Genomic DNA, 23,370 nt, shown 5'->3' on the forward strand with positions numbered 1-23,370 from the left:
TCACCACAAATGCTCTGGATAACTACTGCCGAATGAAGTAGATTTCACTTTGGCTGTGCTACCTTGGCCTCAAAACTTTTAGCTGCGGTAATAATAGAGTACCAGGTATTATGTAGTCAGTTTTTCCCTTCTTAGAAATCAGGTGGGTATTGGTAAATGTGATTTACATCCAACTTGGATCCAGGGCTTTATTTTTCTAATCATGATTTTTCACTTTTTTAATGATACCCTTAAAATATATTCATTTGAGATATCTCATTTAAAAATAAAAAGTAAATCTAGAGAACATGATATGACAAATGTGAAACAATTCTGGGGATCCTAAAATAAAATAAATTCTGTAGGGCTGAGGGATTCACTTGAATTTCAGGGCTTAGTTTAAAATAAACCCTCTTCTTCTCAGATGCCTGAATTTTTTATATTCTACACACTATTTTGGAAGAAAGTTATAACAAATGTAAACATTTTAGTTAAGCCTTGATAGGGGCCTTTTATCACCTTTCTGTTCTTTTTAGGGGAATTTAGTGATGGCTCCAATGAAGCTGGTGGTATCTACCAAGTCTTGGAAATACCCTATGAGGGGGATGAGATAAGTATGATGCTGGTCTTGTCCAGACAGGAAGTTCCACTGGCCACTCTGGAGCCATTGGTCAAAGCACAGCTGATTGAAGAATGGGCAAACTCTGTGAAGAAGCAAAAAGTGGAAGTGTACCTCCCCAGGTGAGAGGTTCCTGTGTGACTCTCTCTGATAGCATGGAGGGAGGGTGTCAATGAAGGTTCTGACGCAGAGAAACTCTTGCCACTGCTGTTGAATTCTGTCTTGTGTTGCTCTCTTCTTCCTCCTCTTCTTTCTCTTCCTCCACCTCCTCCATCTTTTAAAAAGTATTCTTTCATACTCATTCAGTCCTGCCCAGAGACACAGGCTGACTCATTGATCATTCTATACTACTTATCAAGACCTAGTTTCAGATATGAATCAATATTCTTAGCTTCATTTTAGAAGATTTTTCAACAGATTGTCTCTGAATATCATTTGCATCTACAGTCTTCTGTATTTCATTCATATTTAAATTGACAATAGCTGGAGAAAAAATAATCTTCTACTTTGTTGGAAGAAGTGCAAGCAAGTCATGGGCTAGGTGCCAAGATACAACCATAAATAAGTAGGAAGAAGCTTAAAATTCTCCGTGCAGGGCCTTGATGTTTTGACTACCATCCACTTCCTCGACCCTATCTCGGGCCATTCAGCACATTCAATTTTTTGTAGGTACTATCCCTGTGCTTGTAGTTATGCCACAGACACCATAGGCTCTTTTATGCCTCAGGGTCTTTATGTATGGATTTTTGTTTTGTTTTTGGGTTTTTTTTCCGGTACGCGGGCCTCTCGCTGTTGTGGCCTCTCCCGTTGCGGAGCACAGGCTCCGGACGCGCAGGCTCAGCCGCCATGGCTCACGGGCCCAGCCGCTCCGCGGCATGTGGGATCTTCCTGGACCGGGGCACGAACACGTGTCCCCTGAATCGGCAGGTGGACTCTCAACCACTGCGCCACCAGGGAAGCCCTTTACGTATGTTTTTGCATTGGCCTAAAGTGCCCTCCTCACATACCTTTGCCAGATGTTATTTACTTAGCCTTCAGGGTACAGGTCTGGCACCAGTTCTTCTAGGAAGCCTTCCATGAACCGCGTGATGGAGCAGGTGACCCTCACTTTGCCTCACTTATGCACCTCCCTGTTATGACAGTACATTTACATTACCACCCCACAACAAAATTACCTTTTTTGTAGGTCTTGCTTTCCTTCTGTAAATTCTTCTAGGGTAAAGTCAGTTCTCTCTCCTATCCTAGAGATACAGTGTGTTTGCAAAATCAAACCCAACCAAAGATATTATTCTGCCCTTGAATACTTTAAAACGTAATAGGGGAGCTAGACCAGCAAACCAAATTTAAAAACATAATGTATAAATTCTAGGCTAGAAAACAAAACACGCAAACAGCCAATAAACATGTGCGTGTGTATGTATGTGGAAGTAGAGTTCCAATATTCATTGCATGTAAGAAAATTACACAAATATGATTAATTAGTATGAATATTGAAGGATGATAAATAAGATATTAGTATTAAAATTGAATTACTGGGCTTCCCTGGTGGCGCAGTGGTTGAGAGTCTGCCTGCCGATGCAGGGGACATGGGTTCGTGGCCCGGTCCGGGAAGATCCCACATGCCGCTGAGCGGCTGGGCCCGTGAGCCATGGCCGCTGAGCGTGCGCGTCCGGAGCCTGTGCTCCGCAACTGGAGAGGCCACAACAGCGAGAGGCCCGCGTACCGCAAAAAAAAAAAAAAAAAAAAAAATTGAATTACTAAAACCTCATTGACTCATTCATGTTTATTCTAATTTCAGGAATTGTCATTTAAAATTACATCTTATATGAATGCTTATTTTTCCAAAACTTAGCTGATGTCTGCTACATTATGTTAATGAAGGAGAGCTATTTGGAACTGTAGACATTTTTGGCTAGAAATATGCATATATTGATGCATTATGTTAATGTAGTTCATAATATACAGCCATATATAGTATATAGCCATAGACTTCTCAGTCTACATGTAAAAATTAAGGTAATCATAATCCAAATGTTTTTTTCTTTTTAGCTAAGATATTTAGCTTGCATAACTTACCATGACAATACATTTATGTAGAAAGATTTCACTGTAAGTCTATTCTCAAGGAGAGGTAGCCAATGAATATCTAACATACAAAACCAGGTTTTTTTAAAAATATATGATAATTGACATCTACATATTTAATATATGAACAATATATCTTAACTCTAAAAGAACAATTTACTTTTAAATATTAATAATTAGATGTAAATAACTAAATCAGATTTAAACCTTCATCCAGTGACCTTTTATCATTAATTTTGTATTTTTCCCTTGCATTTTTATAAGGAATTCTTTTTGATAATATGAGAAATTCAGTAGAGAGTTAATGCTTCTTTTATTAAATTCTATGAATTGACTGCAGCATCTCCAAATGCCTTAATTCTGTAGGGATGCAAAATTATTTAAGAGTATTTTAAAAGAATTCTAAAGGAATGTTTATTAAGTATCACATATTGTAATTCAACCACATTCACTAGAAAATGTGGCCTTCGGGTCCTGTCCACTGAGAAACTGAATGCGGCAGCAGAAGAAAATTAAATTTTCATTCTCTAAGAGATACTCTTCAATTATGAAAGAGTTTAGCTTGCTTGCTCATATTAATGCCTGTTACTAAACTAGGCATGGTTAATTACCATGTATCCATTTCTCCAGGAGTTCCATGAATTCTCCTTCTGCATGGCTAATGCATAGAGTGGGAGGCTAAGTAGCTAGATAAGATAAATTTGGTGTCCCTTTTTAAGAGATTGAGTGTTTCCAAATACCAATGTGTTGGTAATAATCAATGGGAACTATCCACCCCTCCATTTTACAGCATTAGGACCCACCAAATGTTCAGTGAAGGAAGTGATTTATGTGACTCAATTTTAGCAACGGTAAAAGTTTTCTAATAGTTGTGCTCCAGCTTTACTCAAGTGTCTGTCTTAAAGGGTTTGTATAGTTTTTTCACATGGAGACATTACTCTAAAAATGCAACTGTGCATTTCTGAATTTGACCACATTCTTGTCCTACTTCACAGGTACTTTTACTTTCTATTATACCAGATTTTATACAAGTTGCTTTAAAATACTTTCCCTTAAGAGGCATAGGGTACTTGGGGGGAGGGGGAGGGGGGAAAGGCAATTACTTTTGTATTAATATTTTTTCCCCTGAACAGTAAATCTTACAGGAGTCAGATGCTGAATTGAAATTGTATATTTATCCAAAATACAAGAATCTATTCAGAAGAGGGTAAGATTGCTATTTCTATGTGATATCACCAAATCCAGTGAAATACCACAAGATTTATGCACAGTCATACATCTCTAAGATTTAAATGAGATTGCCAAATATTCTTCCAATTTATCCATGGTAGAAAATTTATCCATGGTAGAAAAAATAGTTTGGCTAATATGTAAAAGTATATATTATATATATATAATATATGTAAAATATCTAAAAAGCACTTTAGAATGATGCCTGCCATAAAGTAAGCATCATATAATTATTATCTAATATTACTATTTTTGTTTATTTTTAAGTCCTAGTATTTATCATTTGTTAATCAATCTTTTTATATACTTTTCCCTAAGTAGGATTTTTTTAAACTTGGTTCTAATGAAATTACCCTCTTCATTGTATATTCTTACTTTTCAGTCTTACTGATACAGCTTAGGTATAAAAAGATCTTTCTATTGATAAAATAAAAATGAAATCTCTAATACTTGGAATGCAGATGTACCTGGCTGTAGTATCTTTCCACTCTTACCTTTGTAGTCTTAGGTTTTTCATTTGTGATCAGAGTACTAGAAATCAAAGGATAAGTGTTCTCTATTTTGTAACCAGAAACCATCCTGCTATTTTGAAGTGACTGTCTACTAATAAAGCACTTCAGTTTCATGTCTGTTAAAGAAAACCAGTGCATAAGCCATCTGATTTTATTTTTTATCATGAGTGCTTTTATTAGGTTTTTCTTCAAAGAATTTGATTAATTCTTACACATTTTTATAAATCTCCTTATGTGTAATATATATTTGTTCTTTTCTAACACTTGCTCCACACTGTCCCTGCTTAGTCTCCGATGCTTCTGCCCTCCGCATACCTCTTTAATTTATTCAGATAGAAAATTGCAAATACAAGATTACATCAAATGCCTTTACAAAAACAGCCATGACTTTTGGTTTTAAAAAAGTAGCATTGTGGCTTTTTATTTTTAAAATCAGTGGGTGAAATGTAAAATCTTCCTGTAGTTTGTTTGTTTTTAAATAAGCCATTGTTGGCATTATAGTGATTAAGGGTGGGAGGACTTCGCAGTCAGAAAGATCTCAGTTCATATCTTTATTCTGCCACCTACTAGCTGTGTGATTAGGGAAGTTGTTTAGCTTTACTGAACTTCAGTTTGTTCTTCTGTGGAATAGAGGTAACAATACCTGTCTCATAGGATTGTGTGAGATTATCACAGGGATGATTAAATGAGATACTAGACATAAAAGGATTTGCATAGTGCCTGGGACATAGTAAACACTCAGTATATGGGAGATGATAATGATTATTTATATTAATATTAGTCTATATAAAGAGGAAAGAGAGAGTATATGGATAATAGCTATTTTTTAATAGTTTGATAAGGAACAAAGACAAGGAATGGATAAGTGGAAATTGTTTACATCTTGTCTTCAACTTTAAACAAACACTCTCGTGGACACCTAGATTTTATTTCACTTCACCCTACGTATGTGGTCTTATGCTAGATACTACAAATATTAAAATGAAAAAAACACTAGATCTGACAAATTTACAGTTAAAGTAGCAGAGATTAGTATACCTATTTAATCAAATTACTCCACCACTACTAAAATGCAAATATTCAACACCTTAACATTGATAATAATGTGAATGTTACACATAACTGCAATATGGTAAGTACTCTTAACATATCTGCCCTTTACTGCATGCCTCCTACAAGCCAGCATCATCCTAAGATGTTTAGAAAACTTATTTAATCCCCTCAACAATACTGTGAAGCAGGCATTATTATTGCCATTTTCCATATGCCAAAACCAAGGTTCAGAAATTAGAGAACTTGCCCAAATTCAATCTAGCTAAAATATCATTGTCACCTAAACAGCCTAAAAAGTGTGAAACAAACCAAGCTGCTTTTAAGAAGTAAAAAGAACCCTTACTGAAATCTTCCTTCACTTTCTTATTTTAGGTAGATCAGGATATATATACTACTACCTGGATCCATATCCCAACTCCGCCACTTACTAGCTGTATGAACTCGGTCAAGTTATTCCATCTCTCTGCTGCTCAGTTTCTTCAAATATTAACTGAGGATAATAATACCTACCTCAAAGAGCTGTAGTGATATTTAAATTCATCTGTTTTTGTTAAATTAATCTGTTTTATATTGTTGGAACAGTTCCTATTATATAGTAAGCTACATATGTGACCAATAAACAAACAAATAAATAACAAAGCACACAGAGAAAACACTTTAAGAATTCATTCAAGTCACTGAATATATTCTCCAATGTATTTCCCTACTCATCCCCCTTTTCTACTTTCACAGTCAATATCCGCTTTTTGTGGAAAACAAAATAAACAATGTTAGGTGCAAGTTAAAGTGTAAGATAAAAATAGTACTTATTTTTAAATAGTACTTAAATAGTATCTATTTTAAAATAGATAAAATTTAGTACTTAGTCTAATATGTTTGTTATACTTTTACTCATCTGTTGGTTTTCCCCTGATTATTCCTCTTGGTGTCTGAGTCTTGTTTATAGCAATCATTCTCTTTTCATTCTTCTTAAAACCAGACATCAGAAATGATGCTAAAGTAATGTTTAGTGACTATTACAGACTTAGCTTTTTTAAGGACACAGCCCATTGCCTAAAAACTTATATTTATGATCTGTATTGATTAGGAGGCAACATCTTTTAAAAAAGGAAATATTTAGTTCTAACCAGTTTTTCACTTTTTATAAAAAAGTAATAAAAGCCTTTGCTTTTAAAAACTGCACTTGTTAATACAGCCATGCTCAGTCCATATCTTTCACTGAAAAGATGGGTGATACAATTCATTGGTTTGATACAATCTCATTGGGAGAGATTCCATATTAAGACCAATCTGGCTTCCTACTTAATAATTTAATACTATTCTGTTATGTTATTCTTTTCGATGCTCCCCTTTTTTACAATAACAATCAAATACTACTTATAGTCAAAATCCAGTTTTAGTATAATTTACCCTCTATAAAACAGACTTTTAAAAATCAACATATCTAACATTTTATTCCTGTCCCAGGTAGCAGGATGCTGTAACTAAATACTTTTTGAAGGCTGTAACTAAATACTTTTAAAATGCTGTAACTAAATACTTTTTCCCCTCTGTGTTCTCCAGGTTCACAGTGGAACAGGAAATTGATTTAAAACATGTTCTGAAGGCTCTTGGAATAACTGAAGTTTTCATCAAAAATGCAAATTTGACAGCCTTGTCTGGTAGGAAATAAACACCAATTTAAAAAAAAATGTTATTCCATAAAGTTTTTTTAAAATGATGGTGGTGAAACCTCTATTTATTAAGGAGTTCTGAGGTAAAATATAGTTATCAGTTGCCAGATAAATATAAGAAATATATTTAACTTCTACAAGCGAAACTATAAATACAGTCACAACATTGTTTGTATTATTCTGCTCCATGTCTATCTTTGATAGCAGAGTATATTCTCCAGAAGACCTGTCTTATGCATCTTTGAATTCCCCATCACATCTGACAGAATGCCTTGTAGAGCAGATAATCAATAAATGTATTGATTGAATATCTCAATATGTCCAGCTATAATAAATCATATGGGAAAGAAAGAAGGAAGAGAGGATAAATGAGTGCCTGCTGTGAGAACTAGATGCTTTTAAAAAGAACACCTGTGAGATGATGTAACTATTATCTTAAGTCTTCAATAAAGAACAGTGGTTTTGAAGAAGTAGCTTCAAAATATACTTGACATATCGGGTGTTGAGTAATTTATTTAAAATATCCCAAGGGAAAACAACCAGTTAAATTATTTGATTCAGATGCCCTAATTTGGTCAGGATAAAAATCTTAACATATTAGGAACATTAAAGTACTTAGAAATGTAAAATCCTTTCGGAAATATTTTTAAAGCAGCTAATCCCAAGACATGTATTGAATTAAGGTACCTGTGAGTGTAAGATTTAGTTAGCTTAGCTAATGATAATTTTCATCATTTCTATAGAACATGGGAAATAAAACAGTATGTTTTCTGATGAGATAAAGACAGATTGATATCAAGATAAAACAAGAGTTCAGAGCCCTAGGAGCTTGGATGTGAGCCATGAAGGTAGAATAAATGGAGATTCAAAGGGTAATGGGTACATTGTACTTGAGGCAGAAATATATATATATTTGTGGTTCAAGCACAGGATAATTTAAAATTCTTATGCTCCTTTCCTTAGGAATTCAACGAATGCTATGTTGGCCAAATTCCAACTAAATAATTATATTTTGCTTTCTTACCATGGCTCTGTTTTCAGTTTGATTAGAGATTCCTCAGTGTGTCACCCAAACATTTAGGCAGTTATCTCACACACATAGAATATTTACTGCTTTTCAGTCCCGAAGGAGTATCACTGCAGTGGCAAATCAATTATTGTGGTCAGTGTAGGTCAACTTTTTTGACATATCTGGAAGGTTTATAAGGTAATATTTAATTGCCTTTACTATGTACAGAGACAATAGGGCATAAATGTACATATGAGTGCAGATTTGAAATCACACTAGGCTCTTTCAGAGTTCATAGAGTCTATAGCGGAAAGTCTTTGCTCTTTGATCAAACCTCCATCAGACCTGAATCCTTCTCAGCATCTTGCTCACAGCTGCATTCCCAGTACCTGGTCATCCTCAAACACTACCCAGTTCAGGTCTTCAGGATAACTGATCTAAAACCAGCTTCTCGAGTTTTCAGTGAGAATTCTTTGATTCTTAAATTTCTAGTTTTGCCACAGTCTTAGAAGTCCCGGCATGCCAGCTACCTCAACCGATACGGTCTTCATTCTCTTTCTCTCTCTCTTTCACTCACACACACACACATATAAACAAATACATACATTACTTTATGAATCATTCATTCAAGAACTTTCTAGTGACACAGCTGTAAAACTTTCCTCTCTGCTTCCTCTAACTTCAATAGCCTTTATTCCCTGCATCATTTTGGGGCACCGTATGCTCTGCCTTACATGATTGGTGTCCTGTTCACATGTATACTTCTTTCCTCCCCAAATTACATGAAAACCTTGATGATTAAAGTGTTTATGACACTCAGTAACCCCACAAGTACCCAGGAAAATTATTAGCATGTATTTGGTTATGACTTTCTACTTTAGTGAGAATTTTCATGGTGTTTAGGATATACAGATTAATTCTATTCAATGCCATGTCTATTCCTTTCATTTAACAACTCTTTGTGAGGCAGATAGTGTGAGCAAAGTACTAGGTCATAAAAATGAAGAAATAATTAAGATATGCTACCTGTTCTGAAGAAGCACATAGACTCGTGGGGAGAAAGACATAAACAGCTGGATTTAATAAAAGGAAGAGTGATAGAAATGTATTATTGCAGTAGTGGTTCTTAACCAGGACAATATTGCCCTTCAGGGAACATTTGACAATAGCTGGAGACCTTTTTGGTTGTCACAATTAGGGAGAGCTACTGCCATCTACTGGGTGGAGGCCAGGGATGCTTCTACATCCCTGTGATCTACACTGCACAAGACAGCTTCCATGACAAAGAATTATCCAGCCCAAAATTTCTATAGCAATGAGTTGAGAAACTCTGTACCTGAGAAAGCATTACGGAAGCAGAAAGGAAAAAAATCAAAGGGGACAATGGGAGGGAGCATATTGGGTCAAAAGATGGAGGAAGAGACTATATGTATTTTTCTTCTTTCTATTTTCATATTGAGGTAAAATTGGTAGCTAACATTACATAAGTTTCAGGTGTACAACACAATTTGCTATTTGTATGCACTACAAAGTGATCACCACTGTTAAGTCTAGTTACCGTCTGTCACTGTACAATTGACCTACTTCACCAATTTTGCCCACCGCCTTCCTCTGGTAACCTTCTCCTCTGGTAACCACCAATCTATTCTCTGTATCTCCATTTTAATGGGTCTTTTTCTGGGGTTTTGTCTTGTTCTTTCATTTGGAATATACTCCTCTGCTCCCTCATTCTGCTTGACTCTCTGTGTTTGTTTCTACGAATTAAGCGAAACAGGCGCCTCTCCCAGTCTTGATGAAATGACCACGTGTAGGAGATGAACCTTATGGTTCAACCTTTCCCCAGCTCTTGGTTGACTCCTGAACCCTTGTGATTGTCTAAGTAGCCTGGTTAATACTTGATAAATCCCAGGTGTGGACAGTGTGTGAAGACCCAGCAGGGTTCCAATAAGACGGATCTCAGTCAGCACCTGGTTTTAGGCTGATTAGAAGCCAGCTCTTCAGGCAGCAGCTTTTAAAGTATGCAAATCCATGCAGTCCTGTGGGTCTACAATTATAAACCCTGCTGACTTCCAGACCAGACCTGAACATGTTCCTGCGTGACAGTTTGCAAAAATCAGGGTTTCAGATGAATGAATAAACTCTGGGGAGGCACCAGTAAGTTGTGGCGAGGCCAAGGGAGGGCTGAAGGATGGCATCTCCCTGCCTACGTTCCCTGCGAGCTCCTCTGTAGCCCCTAGAGGTTTAACAAACCTGTAGCCTGTCCCTCGGGTTGCAGCTCCAAGACAAGGAAATGGACCTTTTTCACAGACAGACTGGGGATGGTTTTAGTCTGCTGTCTGTGCAGTGCCCCGGGGGGTGATAGCCTGCACAGAACTGTTTCTCTGATTGTCACAGTCCTTTGGGGCCCAGAAATGCAAGCCCTTCTGGCCACCAGGGCCAGACAATCAAGGGGCGCCCCCTGTGTGGACTGTGCTCGCCCCTAGCAGGGAAGAGCATTGGGGGAAGGGCACACCCTTGCCTCTAGCGAGGGAGAGCAAGAGCGCTGGGAATGGGGCACACCCAAGGCTATAGCAAGGCTATGCTGTGTGTGCCCACCTGCACTAGCAAGGTATAGGGAGAGTGCAAAAACGGCGCTCACCCATGCCTCTCTCCCCAAAGAAAGTCCCAACTTGTCCCTGCCCCTCCAGCAGATGCTTTAAGATTAGCAAATGAACCTCCTTCACATATGGTCCAGGCACTTCTCTAACTGCTGCCTTTGTACTGGGTCCTGGGATGAGTGAGACAGTGTGCAAGTCCTTTCAAAGGAGTATCTCAGGTCTCTACACCACCCTGGGTGCCCTGGACATAAGCCCCTTAGGTTTCCAAAGCCAGATGTTTTGGGGACCTCGTGTCCCCAGTACAGGTCCCTAGGGTTGGGGTGCCCAACGTGGGGCACAAATACCTTGCTCCTCAGGGTGTAGCTCTGGACCTATGAGACCCCTCCCTGTTGGAGGTCTCTGCACAGGGGCATGGAGTTTTTGGTGGGACTGACCCTCTGCATCTCCTACCATGAGGCCCTTTTATCCTTTGTTGTGCCTCCAGTTGGTCCGCTAATTATTAGTTCTTTTTCAACACTCGTTCCATATGTAGCTTTAGATTTGGTGTGTCTGTGGGAGGAGTGAGCTCAGGATCTTTGTACACCACCATCTTAGATCACCCCCCTCATAAATATGTATTTAAGCTTCTAAATGCGTAGAACATTTTTGAACAACATCTTAGAAAATGATAGAAGTGGTTGCCTCGAGAATACTGGACAGAGGCTCTTAGATGAGAGAAGGGGTTTCGTTTCATAGACCACTGTGTACTGCTTAGAAATTTACCTTGTGTGTGTATTACTTCTTTAATTAAAAGCCTTATGTAAAAACTGGGGAAATCTTTTAAAAATAACATTATTAGTAGAATTTGAAAACTCGAAAGTACCCAGAAACCAATTCAGTACTATTGGGACACTACTACATTCTAAAATCATGTAATGAGATTTTTTTCTTTCTTTAAAAATAGTTAATGTGATTCAGCAGTGGACCAAAAATACCCTACATGACATTCTCTTGCTTCTGAAAAACTGAATGACTTGAGAGTCTTTTGCTAAGACCTCTTGAATCCATGCTTTCATTTTCTGTTCCATGGCATCTACTTTCATTTCAGACTCTCATTACTGCTGCCCTAGACTATTTCAATAGCCTCCTAAACGGTTTCCAATCTCTCTACCATCTAATCTGTCTTATCTACCACTGCCAAGATTAATCACCTTAAAACTCACTCTCTGATCATTCCAGCTCCTGTTCAGAGCCTCCCTTCGGTCTGCTGTGCACCGTCCACCGCTCGGCAGGGCGTTCAGACCTCAGCTCCGTCCAGCCTCATCTCTGGCTGATTCCTTACACACAGCGTGTGCTCCAGCCAAACTGAACATTCGCTCTGCACCTCACATCCCCCCAGCCCTCATCTTTATGAAATTTCTCCCACCTGAAATACCTTTTGAACTGAGCCTCAGGTCAAATATCTCCAACTTTATTAAGCCACCATGATTACACCAACGAGAAGTAATCACTCCTTTTTAAATACTACAATATTCTATTATTTTTCTTATGCCACATACCACATTTAATTTCATATTATCATTACTTATGCATTGTATATCTCCCACCAGAATTTAAACTTCCACATAATTGATCCTTATGTGTGTTTAAGAAGCACCCAGCACTGTGTTTTCTGCTTCGTACTCCCTGAATGAAGGAACAAATAAGATGAGATGCTCTGTATTTATTGTGTTTATTTTTTCACCTCACTTTGATGTCCATTGCTTTTGACGCTAAATTCCATGAACATAAAACATAGTAAAGACTCATGCGATAAACATGGAATCTAGAGAGTGCTGAGAATCATTTTCTTCTCAGGCTCTATTTAAAATGCAGCGAAGATCCTGTTATAGAGTAGGGCTATTTTTGTAAGGGAAATGAAGGACCATCAGCATTTGGATTAATAGATAATCCTCTTGGAAGGTGTAAGGGGAAAGAGAGAGTACTAAATCCTTCAGCACGAAGTATGAGCTTTAATAAAGGAGCCAATGAAATAAAGGAATTAAGAAGACACAGCAAAAAGCCATATTCAGGTCAGACTCAAGTGCTTAGATTTATGCTGGACTGACTCTCACATCCTGCCCTTGTTTGTTCTCTTTCTCCTTCTACCTGTAAGTCAGAGAGCTGTCCTTCTCTTCCAGCACCGTAATTCCAGTTCTACCCCACTTTCTTGCTTGGACTGTTGCAACAGCTGACACAGTTGATCTTCTTGCCCCCAGCTGACTGCTCATCCAATTCACGCTTTACAGCTGCTGCCACCGATATCTTCTAAAATCAAAGCCGTCATGTCCTGTTACTTCTGGCCAAAGCCCGGGCTCTCTAGCATCTTGGTCCAAGCTCTTAAAATCAAGCACAACCCCCACCACTCCCCTCCTCCTTCTAGCCCCAGCTTCAGTTGGACCTTCAGGTCCTCACTGCTGCTTCTCTCACTTTGCAGATATAATTCTCTGTTTGGAATGCCCTTGTCCCCTTCTCTGACTTTCACTCTTCCACTTATTCTTCAAGAACCAGTCCAAATGTCAGCATCCCTGAGAAGCTTCCCCTGACGTCCTGCCCTTCCTAGATGGTTTACTTTCCCTTATCTGGATTCTGATGGTGCAAAGTGCTCTCACAAGTTCTACTTTTTCCTTGGATTGTTTGTTCTTATACCTGTCACTGAGCTTGGAGCCCCTCAGAAGCCTGGACTGTGTCATGGACATCTTTCTGTCCTCAGAGCCCAGCATGGTGTGGGGAGCAGGATAGATGCTGGGTGGGTGCGTGCCCTGAGAAGATGGTGCTGGGCTCTGCCTTGCTCCAAGTTGGGGGCTTCTCTCAAGCCTCTGGCCCTCCTCAATCCCCATGCTCCAGCCACACAGGCTTTTTCTGGGTCCTTGAACACACCTGGCTTGTATCTGCCTCTGCACCAGCCTTTCCCGCCAGTCTGCCTGGGGCTGGCTCCTCTGTATTCTTTAGGTCTCAGCTCAGATTAACCTTCTCAGACAAGCCTTTCCTAACATCCAATGTCAAGTAGCTCCTCTTCCCTTCCCTAGTCACCAGCCAACCCATCACTTTATATTATTTCTTATACTTACCATACCCTGAAACTGTGGTCATTTATTGATTTGCTTTTTTTTTTTTTTTTTTTGCGGTACGCGGGCCTCTCACTATTGCGGCCTCTCTCGTTGCGGAGCACAGGCTCCGGACGCGCAGGCTCAGCTGCCACGGCTCACGAGCCCAGCCGCTTCACGGCATGTGGGATCTTCCCGGACCGGGGCACGGACCCGCGTCCCCTGCATCGGCAGGCGGACTCTCAACCACTGCGCCACCAGGGAAACCCTGATTTGCTTTTTTATTGTCCTTGTTATTTAATGTCTTCTCTCCCCCATTCGGAAGGAACTATTTAGCTCACCATAGTATACCCAGGGCATCAACAATGTCAGGCACATAGGAGGTGCTCAGTACATGAATAAATGAATGAGTGAATAAATGAATGAATATTTGCTGGTCTAGAACAAAATCTATGCAGAGAAACAAATAAGCAAACACTATTCCTACCTTGAAGGAGCTCAAATTCTAAAAACCTTTCTAAAGTTCATGGGTGGGGCCAAAGCTAAAAGTATTTTAGCAACTAAAGTACAGAGACAGAGACATTTTTGGTATCCTAGGGTTCTGTTATGGAACTCCATTCATTCTGTTATTTTAAGCATGTCCTTGGTGATGCAGAAATCCATTAAAATTGGCTGATTAGGAACAGTGCCACAAAGGAAGTAGTGGCATACTCTTGCATGAATGGCCATCTGGCCAGCGTTATGTCAATCACAGGTACTTAGAGCCTTTGGTGCCCTGCACGATACCTCATACGAGCAGGGTACTTGATAAATATTTGCTCAGTGACTGAATGAATGCCTTAGTATTTGGCCTTGCTTTCTTCAGAAGAGCTTGAATTACTGTCCAGCTCTTCTCTGGGGAACCTAGGGTTTGCTGGCACTGTTTCCATCTTATCCATTGTGAAAAGCCTTGCTCCACGCTGCCTGGAGAAAAGTAGGACCAGTTATTTGGCGGCAATGTCTGCTGTGGCCAGAAGAAGAAGACTGCTTGGGACCAGTGTGTGGGTTTTTTTTTTTTGGTGGTTCTGTTTGCCATTGATTGATTTATTTCCATTTTTAGAGAATAAGTTAACTTTTCTCTAACAAATAAGACAACCTCATCAGTGTAAATCTCTTTAACTCCCCTCATATTATGATTCCTTGAATACCTGAGTGCATACTTGGTGGCGGGAAGTGTGCAAGGAACTGGGGATAGGGAGAGGAGATAAATAGGACAGGAGGGTCCAGGCCCTCAGGGAATAAGTGCATGGCAGGAAAAATGGCCTTGATTGACATATAATTACACAAGAATGAGCAATACTGGAGGCCAAACATAGAAGCTATGAACTCGCCTGTATTCCTGTATGATCTGATCTCCTTCTAAGACGTGGCAGCAGACACATTCTTGCTTAAACTACTTTCAGCTTATATTTTATTTTAATGTGACAGCTTGAAGTTTGTGCCTAGAGAAAAGTTTCATTTTCTTTTGTTCCCTCAGTGTTCATGATGTGATTTCTTACTTGTTACATTTTCTCCTACTTGTACATCCAAAGGGGTGGTGTTTTGCTGAAGGTTAAGTGTTGTGAAGTCTTGTTTACAACTGGAGACATTTGCTGTCCTTGGTGTAGCAGTTAGTCACCCCCAGGAGTTGGAACATTGGATTCAATCTTTATTTTGCTCTCTTTGAAATATATATGATGACAGTGGTCTGTTAGATCCCATCCCCTTTGCTCTTCTACTCAATTAGATTTTTAAGTTTTCTAGTGTGTGTGTGGTCTTTGTATTCTTTCTCTCTCTGGGGCTGTTTTCCATCAATTTTCCTAGACCATCTACTTAGTTAGTGTCACATATTTTATTTATAACAAGAATAAACTTTATAGCCATAATTGTGAACAGAATTGTGGTCGTGGTGCCCACAGAGTGACAACACCCAAAGTCTTACAATATGAAATAACTAACACCTTTCATTCAACAGTTACTAAATGTTGGGTTAACTACTGGAAAATTACACGTTACCAGCAAACTCCCTCTACTTAGGTTAGTTCATTCATTAAGCTCCCTAAATGCCAGAAGCCAGGGGCACTAAGGGGAAGGACACAATCCTTGCCTGAAGGAAGTGGACAGTCCAGGAAGAGAGAGATAGCAATGTGAATATGATATATTATGAAGGCTTAAATAGAATTAGATCGTGGGTTCAGTGGGAAAGAGTGGTCAGTTCTACTGTCGCAGGGTTGGAATCGGGAGAGAGCAGAAAAGTCCTGGTAGGGTTTGAAGCTGAGCCTTAAAAGTAGATTAGGTGTCTCACTGTACAAGGGTTCAGTGAGTTTCTGGGGAAGCAAAGACACAGAAGTGATAAAGTGTGGTATGATCAGGCCATTGCCATTCAAATAATCTGGAGCACAGTGTGTAGAGTGAAGAATGCTATTTGGAAGAGGCAGAGGCAACCTCACGGAGGCCCTCATATTACATACTGAGCAGGTGTGTTATATACTGAGGGGGAGATGGGAGGTAGAGCTAGCAGGAGAGGCGATAAAGGGTTTTAAGTAGGGGAGTAGCATAAATTGGTTTGTATTTGATGATCATCCTAGACGAAGCTTTAATGTGAACGGGAGGCAGTTAGAGTAGTTTTAACTGCTGTGTCATGATACACTGACATCCCCAGAAACTCATTTAAAAAAGTTGTTTGTATGTGTTGCTGGGTTTAATTTTCTGATTTCGAAGAACTTTTACCTCCATATTAATAGGTGAGTTTGGTCTATGATTTTCTTTTCTTAGACAGTCCTTTTTAAATTTTAATAGCAAGTAAGATGACCCAGAGGTGACTTAGATTGCTTTTACTCTTTCTAGAGTCTGGAATAGTTTTATCTCAGAAAATTCTGTTGCTAGAAGGTTTGGTTAAAGTTCCCTAGAAAACCATTTAGGCGTGGAGTCTTTAATTTTGAGGATAGGGGAAGATTCTGTCTACTGATTCAACTACTTTAATGGTTACTAGACTATTCATTCTATTTTTTTCCTTGATTCAACTTTATAATTTAAATATTTTTATAAAGTTGTAGTTGATAGCAAATCTTCTATTTCAAAGTTATCTGCATAAAGAAGCATAAGAAACTTGTGGGGAGAGTTGGAAATATTCTTTATCTTATTTGTAGAGGTGGGGTCATAGATATATACATCTATCAAAATTTACCAAATTGTGTATTATAAATAGATACAATGCGTAGTAAATAAAGTATACCCTTTAAAGTTAACATTATCTGCAGAAAATTATATAGTATTTTTTGTGATTTTTAAAAATTCTCTTCTGTTATCTTTAGGTATGTTCTGCTTTTTTGTCTTAATATTGTTTACTTGGGTAATTTCTCTTTCTTCTTTGTGAATCTCATTATAGGTTTGTCCATTTCATTATCTTTTAAATAACTAGCTCTCTGGGAAGAACCCTCGGCATTCTTGCTTTCTTGATCTTTCTGCCATGATGTCTTGCAGCATCCCTCCCCTCAAAACCATTCTGTGGAGGTAAATGAGAGCACATGAGAGGTTTGGGGTCTAGAGGAGGGTATACTTGGGGCAGACGCCAGGGTTGAAGGGAGGAGATTCCTTCTTTGAAGGTGCTTAGTACAGTCAGCAAATCAGGCTCGGGATATTGGAGGCAGTTTCCTTTGTGCAAATTAATGTGTCTGAAATATCATTCAGTGTTATTGAAAACTCCCCTCAAATTTCTTTTTCTTTTTTTTTTTTAATAAATTTATTTATTTTTGGCTGCATTGGATCTTTGTTGCTGCACATGGGCTTCTCATTGCGGTGGCTTCTCTTGTTGCGGAGCATGGGCTCTAGCCGTGCGGGCTTCAGTAGTTGTGGCATGCGGGCTCAGGAGTTGTGGTTCACGGGCTTAGTTGCTCTGCGGCATGTAGGATCTTCCTGGACCAGGGATTGAATCCGTGTCTCCTGCGTTGGCAGGCGGATTCTTAACCACTGCATCACCAGGGAAGTTCCTCCCCTCAAATTTCTGAACAGGGCTTACCTGGCAATGTGGACACTCCTTATCCTTTAGGAACTGGGTGCTGTCACTTTCGCATTTAGGGCCATTGATGCATGACTCTACCTTAACTGGCAGACTGATGAAAATGGGCAGCAGAATCTGAAAATAATATAGCATCTGTTAACTACTAAATAGTTACGTTTTACTGTCTTGGAATTTAGTGTTTGTTTTGCCTACTAAATTAGTTTGACTAGTTACTTAATGCAATTGATATCTTTTCTTTTCATTTGCTAAAGAAACCTAGTCATCTGGATTTGAGAAAGCTAATTATACTTAATTGTTTGATGTAAAACTTTATTGCTTTTAATTTTTCTTCTGGTTATCAAATGCATTCTAGAAGAAAATATAATCTGTGAGATGGACAATTTCATAATGCAGTGCTTCTATCTTAATGCTGAATATGAGCTGAGGAAGGAGTATCCCTATTAAAATATATTCAGAGATGCCACCAGTTTGTCTTGGGGCTTATTCAAAATAAGCAGGTGCTTTGCAACAGGTGTACCAAAAATGTTGTTGAACATCGTTTTCTATCGGTATCAGCTAATCATGTGTCTTTGAAAGTATTACTAAGTAGTTTAGTGGGAAGTCAATTGTGCTTTTACTAAACAGGGCTGGGCATGAGCAACAAAGTTATTTATCTTAAATTTGAAGTAGACCTCCTGGGATTAGAAAAAAAAAACGGTACAAACTTGAGTAATCCTTTATCTTGCTTCTTGTGCTATTTTCCTTTTTATATATATTGAGGTATCTTCTGTTTGTTTTGTTTTAATCTTGGGGAAAAGTGGGAAACCCAAGACTGAAGGCTATTGTACTGTATGCTTTGCTAGGGCTGCCGTAACAAGGCACCACAGACTGAGTGGCTTAAATAACAGACATTTATTTTGTCACAGTTCTGGAGGCTGGAAGTCCAAGATTAAGCTGTCTTCAGGGTGGATTTCTTATGAGACCTCTCTTCTTGGCTTATAGATTGCCAGTTTCTCCCTATGTCTTCCCATGTTGTATTAGTCAGGGTTTTACAGATAAACAGAACCAACAGGATGAATGGATGTACATATATATATATGGAGAGAGATGGATATATGCATTTGCGTGTCTATATATATGTAGAGAGAGAGAGAGAGAGAGAAAGATTAAGAGATTTATTTTAAGGAATTGGCTTGCACAATTGTGTAGACTTCGGAAATATAAAATCTGCAGGGTAGGTCAGCAGGCCAGAGACACAGGGAGGAGTCTGAAGGCTGGCAAAATTCCTTCTCGCTCAGAGGAAGCTAGTCTTTGTTCTAGTAAAATCTTCATCTGATTGGACGAGGCCCACCCACATGATGAGAGTAATCTGCTTTACTCAAAGTCCACCCACTTTAATGTTAATCTCATCCAGAAAACATCTTTGTAGAAACATCCGGAATAATGTTTGACCAATTATCTGGGCACTGTGGCCAAGCCAAGCAGACACATAAAATTAACCATCATGCATGGTCTTCCCTCTGTACCTGTCTGTGTCTAAGTTTCCTCTTCTTGTAAAGAAACCAGTCATACTGGATTAGGGCCCACCCGAATGACTCATTTAAATTTAAGACTATCTCCAAATGCAGTCACATTCTGAAAACTTGGGGGTGAGCGCTTCCACATATGAATTTTAGAGAACAAATTCAGCCTGTAACAGCCATTAATTTAAAAGTAAGCATAACTAGAAAGACAATTCAAAGGGAAAGACAGTCCTCCTAATATTAAAAATGTGTTATTTCCTCTGACTTTAGGATAAAGCATGTTTTTGAATCCTCAGATAAACCAATTAATTGGAATGGGAAATAGCTTTTTAATATATTCCTGTTTCTACAACCTAGAAGTCAATTTTGTTTTCCTTTGCCAAGGATATTTCTATTATCACAGTAATTAGAGATTAGATTTTTAAAAACTTTTTATTCTGGTTATATGTGGATTTCTGTTTTCATTTTATGTTTTGAAATTTCAAGTTAGGGAGAAACATGTAAGAAGTTTTATCCTGAGTTATGAACTAATTTGAGGTTGCTATTAAAAACAGAGCCACGTTTCTGCTTTTCCTGGCAATATAAGAAATAAACAATGGGAAAATTACCAATAAAAATGAAGAAGAAAATCAACAAGAGAATATAAAATAAGGACAAAACAGAAAATACATCTTCAATGGTTCTTTCAAATCATGAATGTAATCTTACAACATTATCTCTTATGTTTTATATCAGTATCTTATATCACTTATATTTCTCAAATTTGTTTAACTAAAGAAAAAGTGCTTCCCTTTCTCTGATACCGAAAAAATGCTTCTGTTATCTCTTTTTTTGCAGATAACAAAGAGATTTTCCTTTCTAAAGCAATTCACAAGTCCTTCATAGAGGTTAATGAAGAAGGCTCAGAAGCTGCTGCTGCTTCAGGTGCCAAATTATTGTTTTCCAAAATCTTCTCACTTTTTTGAGATTTGTATTTTTAAAGCAATCTTGGGTGGGGAATGGGGATCATTTAGAACCAAGCCAAAAAACTGACCCTGCTCTAACTTAGAAGTCAAGCTAATGATGAACCTGCTAGAATTTTCCAAATAGGATATGAAGCATGCACTCATTTCAATGCCCCATACAGAGTAACTCCCATCTCTAATGAGAGGCAGGAGAAGATTGTCAGCTCTGCAGAATAGATTTTCCTGCTGTGCTGCCTGTTTAAATATTTTAAATATTTCCCTGCTGCCCAGTTAATCATTTTTCTTTCTACTTAATTATTTTTGGAAGTTAGTTCTTAATTTTGTCAGTGAAGAGCTTTGAGTTTTTAAAAAGCACATGTACAAACAAGAGTGCATGATAGCATGCAATACATAATTTTAAGTTAATAATAAAATAATAATTTTAAATAAAATTCTTTTTAAATTTACCTAAATTACGTGTCCAAAGCAAAATGGTAAATGTCTTTGGTTATTTTGAATGTTCTGACTTCCTTAGTTAAGCAAGAAGGATTTTTCTTTTTTTTTTCATTTGTTTCTTTGGATTTGTTTCAATATCATGTTCAACAGCCGTCATGAAATTTTGGCAGGATTTTTCCCTTCTCCGGTAAAATGCAACATATCATATTTGCGCAAATTCTTTTTAACTTCTGCATACATTTGTCCATTAAAAGGATCTCATCAGTTAAAATGGTGTTTTCGGGAGGAAATAGAAACAGTAGTCTCAGGCACCGAGAAAGCTTAAAATCTTACATAATTTAATCTTGGCCTTTTCCTGACAACAAATCACCCTGCAGAAAGTATAAAATGATTATCCCACAATAAGGATCTCGAGGGAATTCAATTTCCCAGCTGTAGGAAACACCACTGCATCTCTCCCTGCTGTATTTTCTCTTTAATCACTGCTGTTCTGGCCACTTGCTAGAAGCCTGGTGACTTGCTATGTAAAAATCCCCATTTCATGTAAAAGAAATAATGATTTGAGAATATAAAGAAACTGATATTTGCTTGTTTGCGGTGGTTTTTTTTCCCCTTTCCTTGACTCAAAGGTCATTTTAGTAAAGCTGTAAGTATTTATCTGAGAATAAAAATTTGTAACATGCAAAATAAATGGTTCTATAGGGAGGGAACTGTGTGTGTGTGTGTATTTGATTTTTTTTAAGATCAAGTAGAAATGTTAACACATTTACAATTTTTCTCTAAGTCTTTAAAATCTTGTTTCGTGTAAATCATTACCTTTGCATTAAACATAGATAGTTTGGAGAAATTACTCATTAGTCCCCGCACATCCACAGACATGTAATTACTTTCTCTCTGCGTTACAGGAATGATTGCAATTAGCAGGATGGCTGTGCTGTATCCTCAAGTTATTGTCGACCATCCATTTTTCTTTCTTATTAGGAACAGGAGAACAGGTAAGTCTGTTATGAGAACAGAACTTTAATAAGCCAAAAAGAAATCATTTTTTTAATTGAAAACATTTTCCGCATTATTTATCAGATGTGTTCAAATGATTTTTTAAATGAAAATAATTTACTTACATTTTTATCTTTAGAATTTATGAGTATCCAAGGACACAATACTTATCATTGAATCTTTTACTGCTTGTATATTCAGAAAACTTATAGTTTATTCATAAATCTGAGGTTATTGGAGACCAGTGTGCTTGCTTTCATTTATAATGTACAATTAGAACACTGCTAATTGTAAGCAAGAAGGAAAATAAATATCTTTTGTTCAACTCCTCTTTTGTTCATTCCCAACCCAATGCAGGTACAATCCTATTCATGGGACGAGTCATGCATCCTGAAACCATGAACACCAGTGGGCATGATTTTGAGGAACTTTAAATCATTTTATTTAAATAATAAGGAAAATAGTAACTAAGCACATTATGTTTGCAACTGGTATATATTTGAGACTTGTGTTTTACAATATATCTTAAGATAATACTTAAAATAGCTCCCGATAAAAGCAATGTATGTAAATTATAAGCCAACTTGTCAAGGAATGTTATCCATATTATTGAGGTAATGATCCTCTCATGTCATTGTGTTTGTTGTGCTAGAATTTAAAATAAAAGTACATAGTGAACGTGTGAACAGCTCTGTTTTTCATTTTAGAAGTTGTAGTATAAAGATACCTCTAGGTGAAATTTGGAAACAATGATGTTTCTGGACATCTTAAGTCTTTTATAATCATGCAGAAACAAAGCACCAAAGTAAATTAGCATCATACACTTATACATAACAAGCAACAACAAGTGAGGTGAAGACAGGTACTCTGCAAAAATTCTAACTGCTGTTTCTCTGAAGACAGTGTATAGTGTAATATAAAAACCTGCACACTGAACATCTTCTGTGTGGCTCCATCACAAAACTTGTTAGAAAAAAATAGGGCTATGCCAACCCATAGAATATAGCTATAGCTTACTGACTTTGTCTTTAAAGATCATTGGCTTTACAAGGGTGATGTAGACTATGAGCCTGATATATCACCATGTTTTGCTGTGGCAAGTAAAATCTGAACTGTAACATAGTTCCCAAAAGTCCCCCAATAAGCCAAATGAGCAAATTAATGATAAAAATATGCCCTCTGGTATGTCACCGGAGAGTTAACTAGAAAAACTCTGTGAGTACAGATACTAGAAAGTAGCAGATCATAGGCTGAGAGCTGCCCACAGGGATGTTTTTGTTTGTTCTGTGCAAGAGGTTTTCATGTTTTGAACTTGAATGTCTGTAACTGGAATAACACATTCCTTGTTTCCCCATTGGTTACCTGATGGCTCCAGGATGCATTTGTGTTTGAGACCTCTTGAGATTGTAATAAGTCCTTTGCATAATATTTTGGTCTTATTTTCTAGTATAAGAGTAGTCGATTCCAATGGGGACAGTGTCAATTTCTTAAGTTCTCCAGTAAATTATTTTGTTATCCTGTGGCTGAAATAATGGCATTCCTTTGGGGGGAAGAAAAAAAAAGAATGGTCTTGTCATGTTCCATGAATGGAACCAGGTCCATTTATTGCCA

At 37.9% G+C, this 23,370-nt stretch overlaps 1 protein-coding gene and 1 long non-coding RNA gene across 4 annotated transcripts in view; one reads left to right on the forward strand and one right to left on the reverse strand.

Moving 5' to 3' along the window:
- Nucleotides 1-22,445, forward strand: part of SERPINI1 (serpin family I member 1) — a 68,005-nt gene extending 45,560 nt beyond the window's left edge. For both annotated transcript variants that reach the window (XM_060149944.1, XM_060149945.1), the window contains 5 exons: nt 516-720; nt 7,042-7,139; nt 20,201-20,287; nt 21,669-21,758; nt 22,117-22,445. In XM_060149944.1, the coding sequence (XP_060005927.1) occupies nt 516-720; nt 7,042-7,139; nt 20,201-20,287; nt 21,669-21,758; nt 22,117-22,193 (557 nt within the window). In that variant the 3' untranslated portion in view covers nt 22,194-22,445. The remainder of the gene's footprint in view (nt 1-515; nt 721-7,041; nt 7,140-20,200; nt 20,288-21,668; nt 21,759-22,116) is intronic.
- LOC132520982 (uncharacterized) overlaps nt 1-23,370 on the reverse strand; it is a 207,481-nt gene that overhangs the window by 15,480 nt on the left and 168,631 nt on the right. Inside the window, exons 4-5 of one of the 2 annotated variants that reach the window (XR_009540670.1) lie at nt 17,859-17,975; nt 17,603-17,782 (exon numbers count right to left, since the gene is read on the reverse strand). The exons of the other annotated variant lie outside the window; for it this stretch is intronic. This is a non-coding gene — a long non-coding RNA (uncharacterized LOC132520982). Of the gene's footprint in view, nt 1-17,602; nt 17,783-17,858; nt 17,976-23,370 lie in introns of those variants that run through there. 2 annotated transcript variants of the gene reach the window in all.

This window comes from Lagenorhynchus albirostris, chromosome 5 (genome assembly GCF_949774975.1).
Source record: "Lagenorhynchus albirostris chromosome 5, mLagAlb1.1, whole genome shotgun sequence".
Lineage (NCBI taxonomy): Eukaryota > Metazoa > Chordata > Mammalia > Artiodactyla > Delphinidae > Lagenorhynchus > Lagenorhynchus albirostris.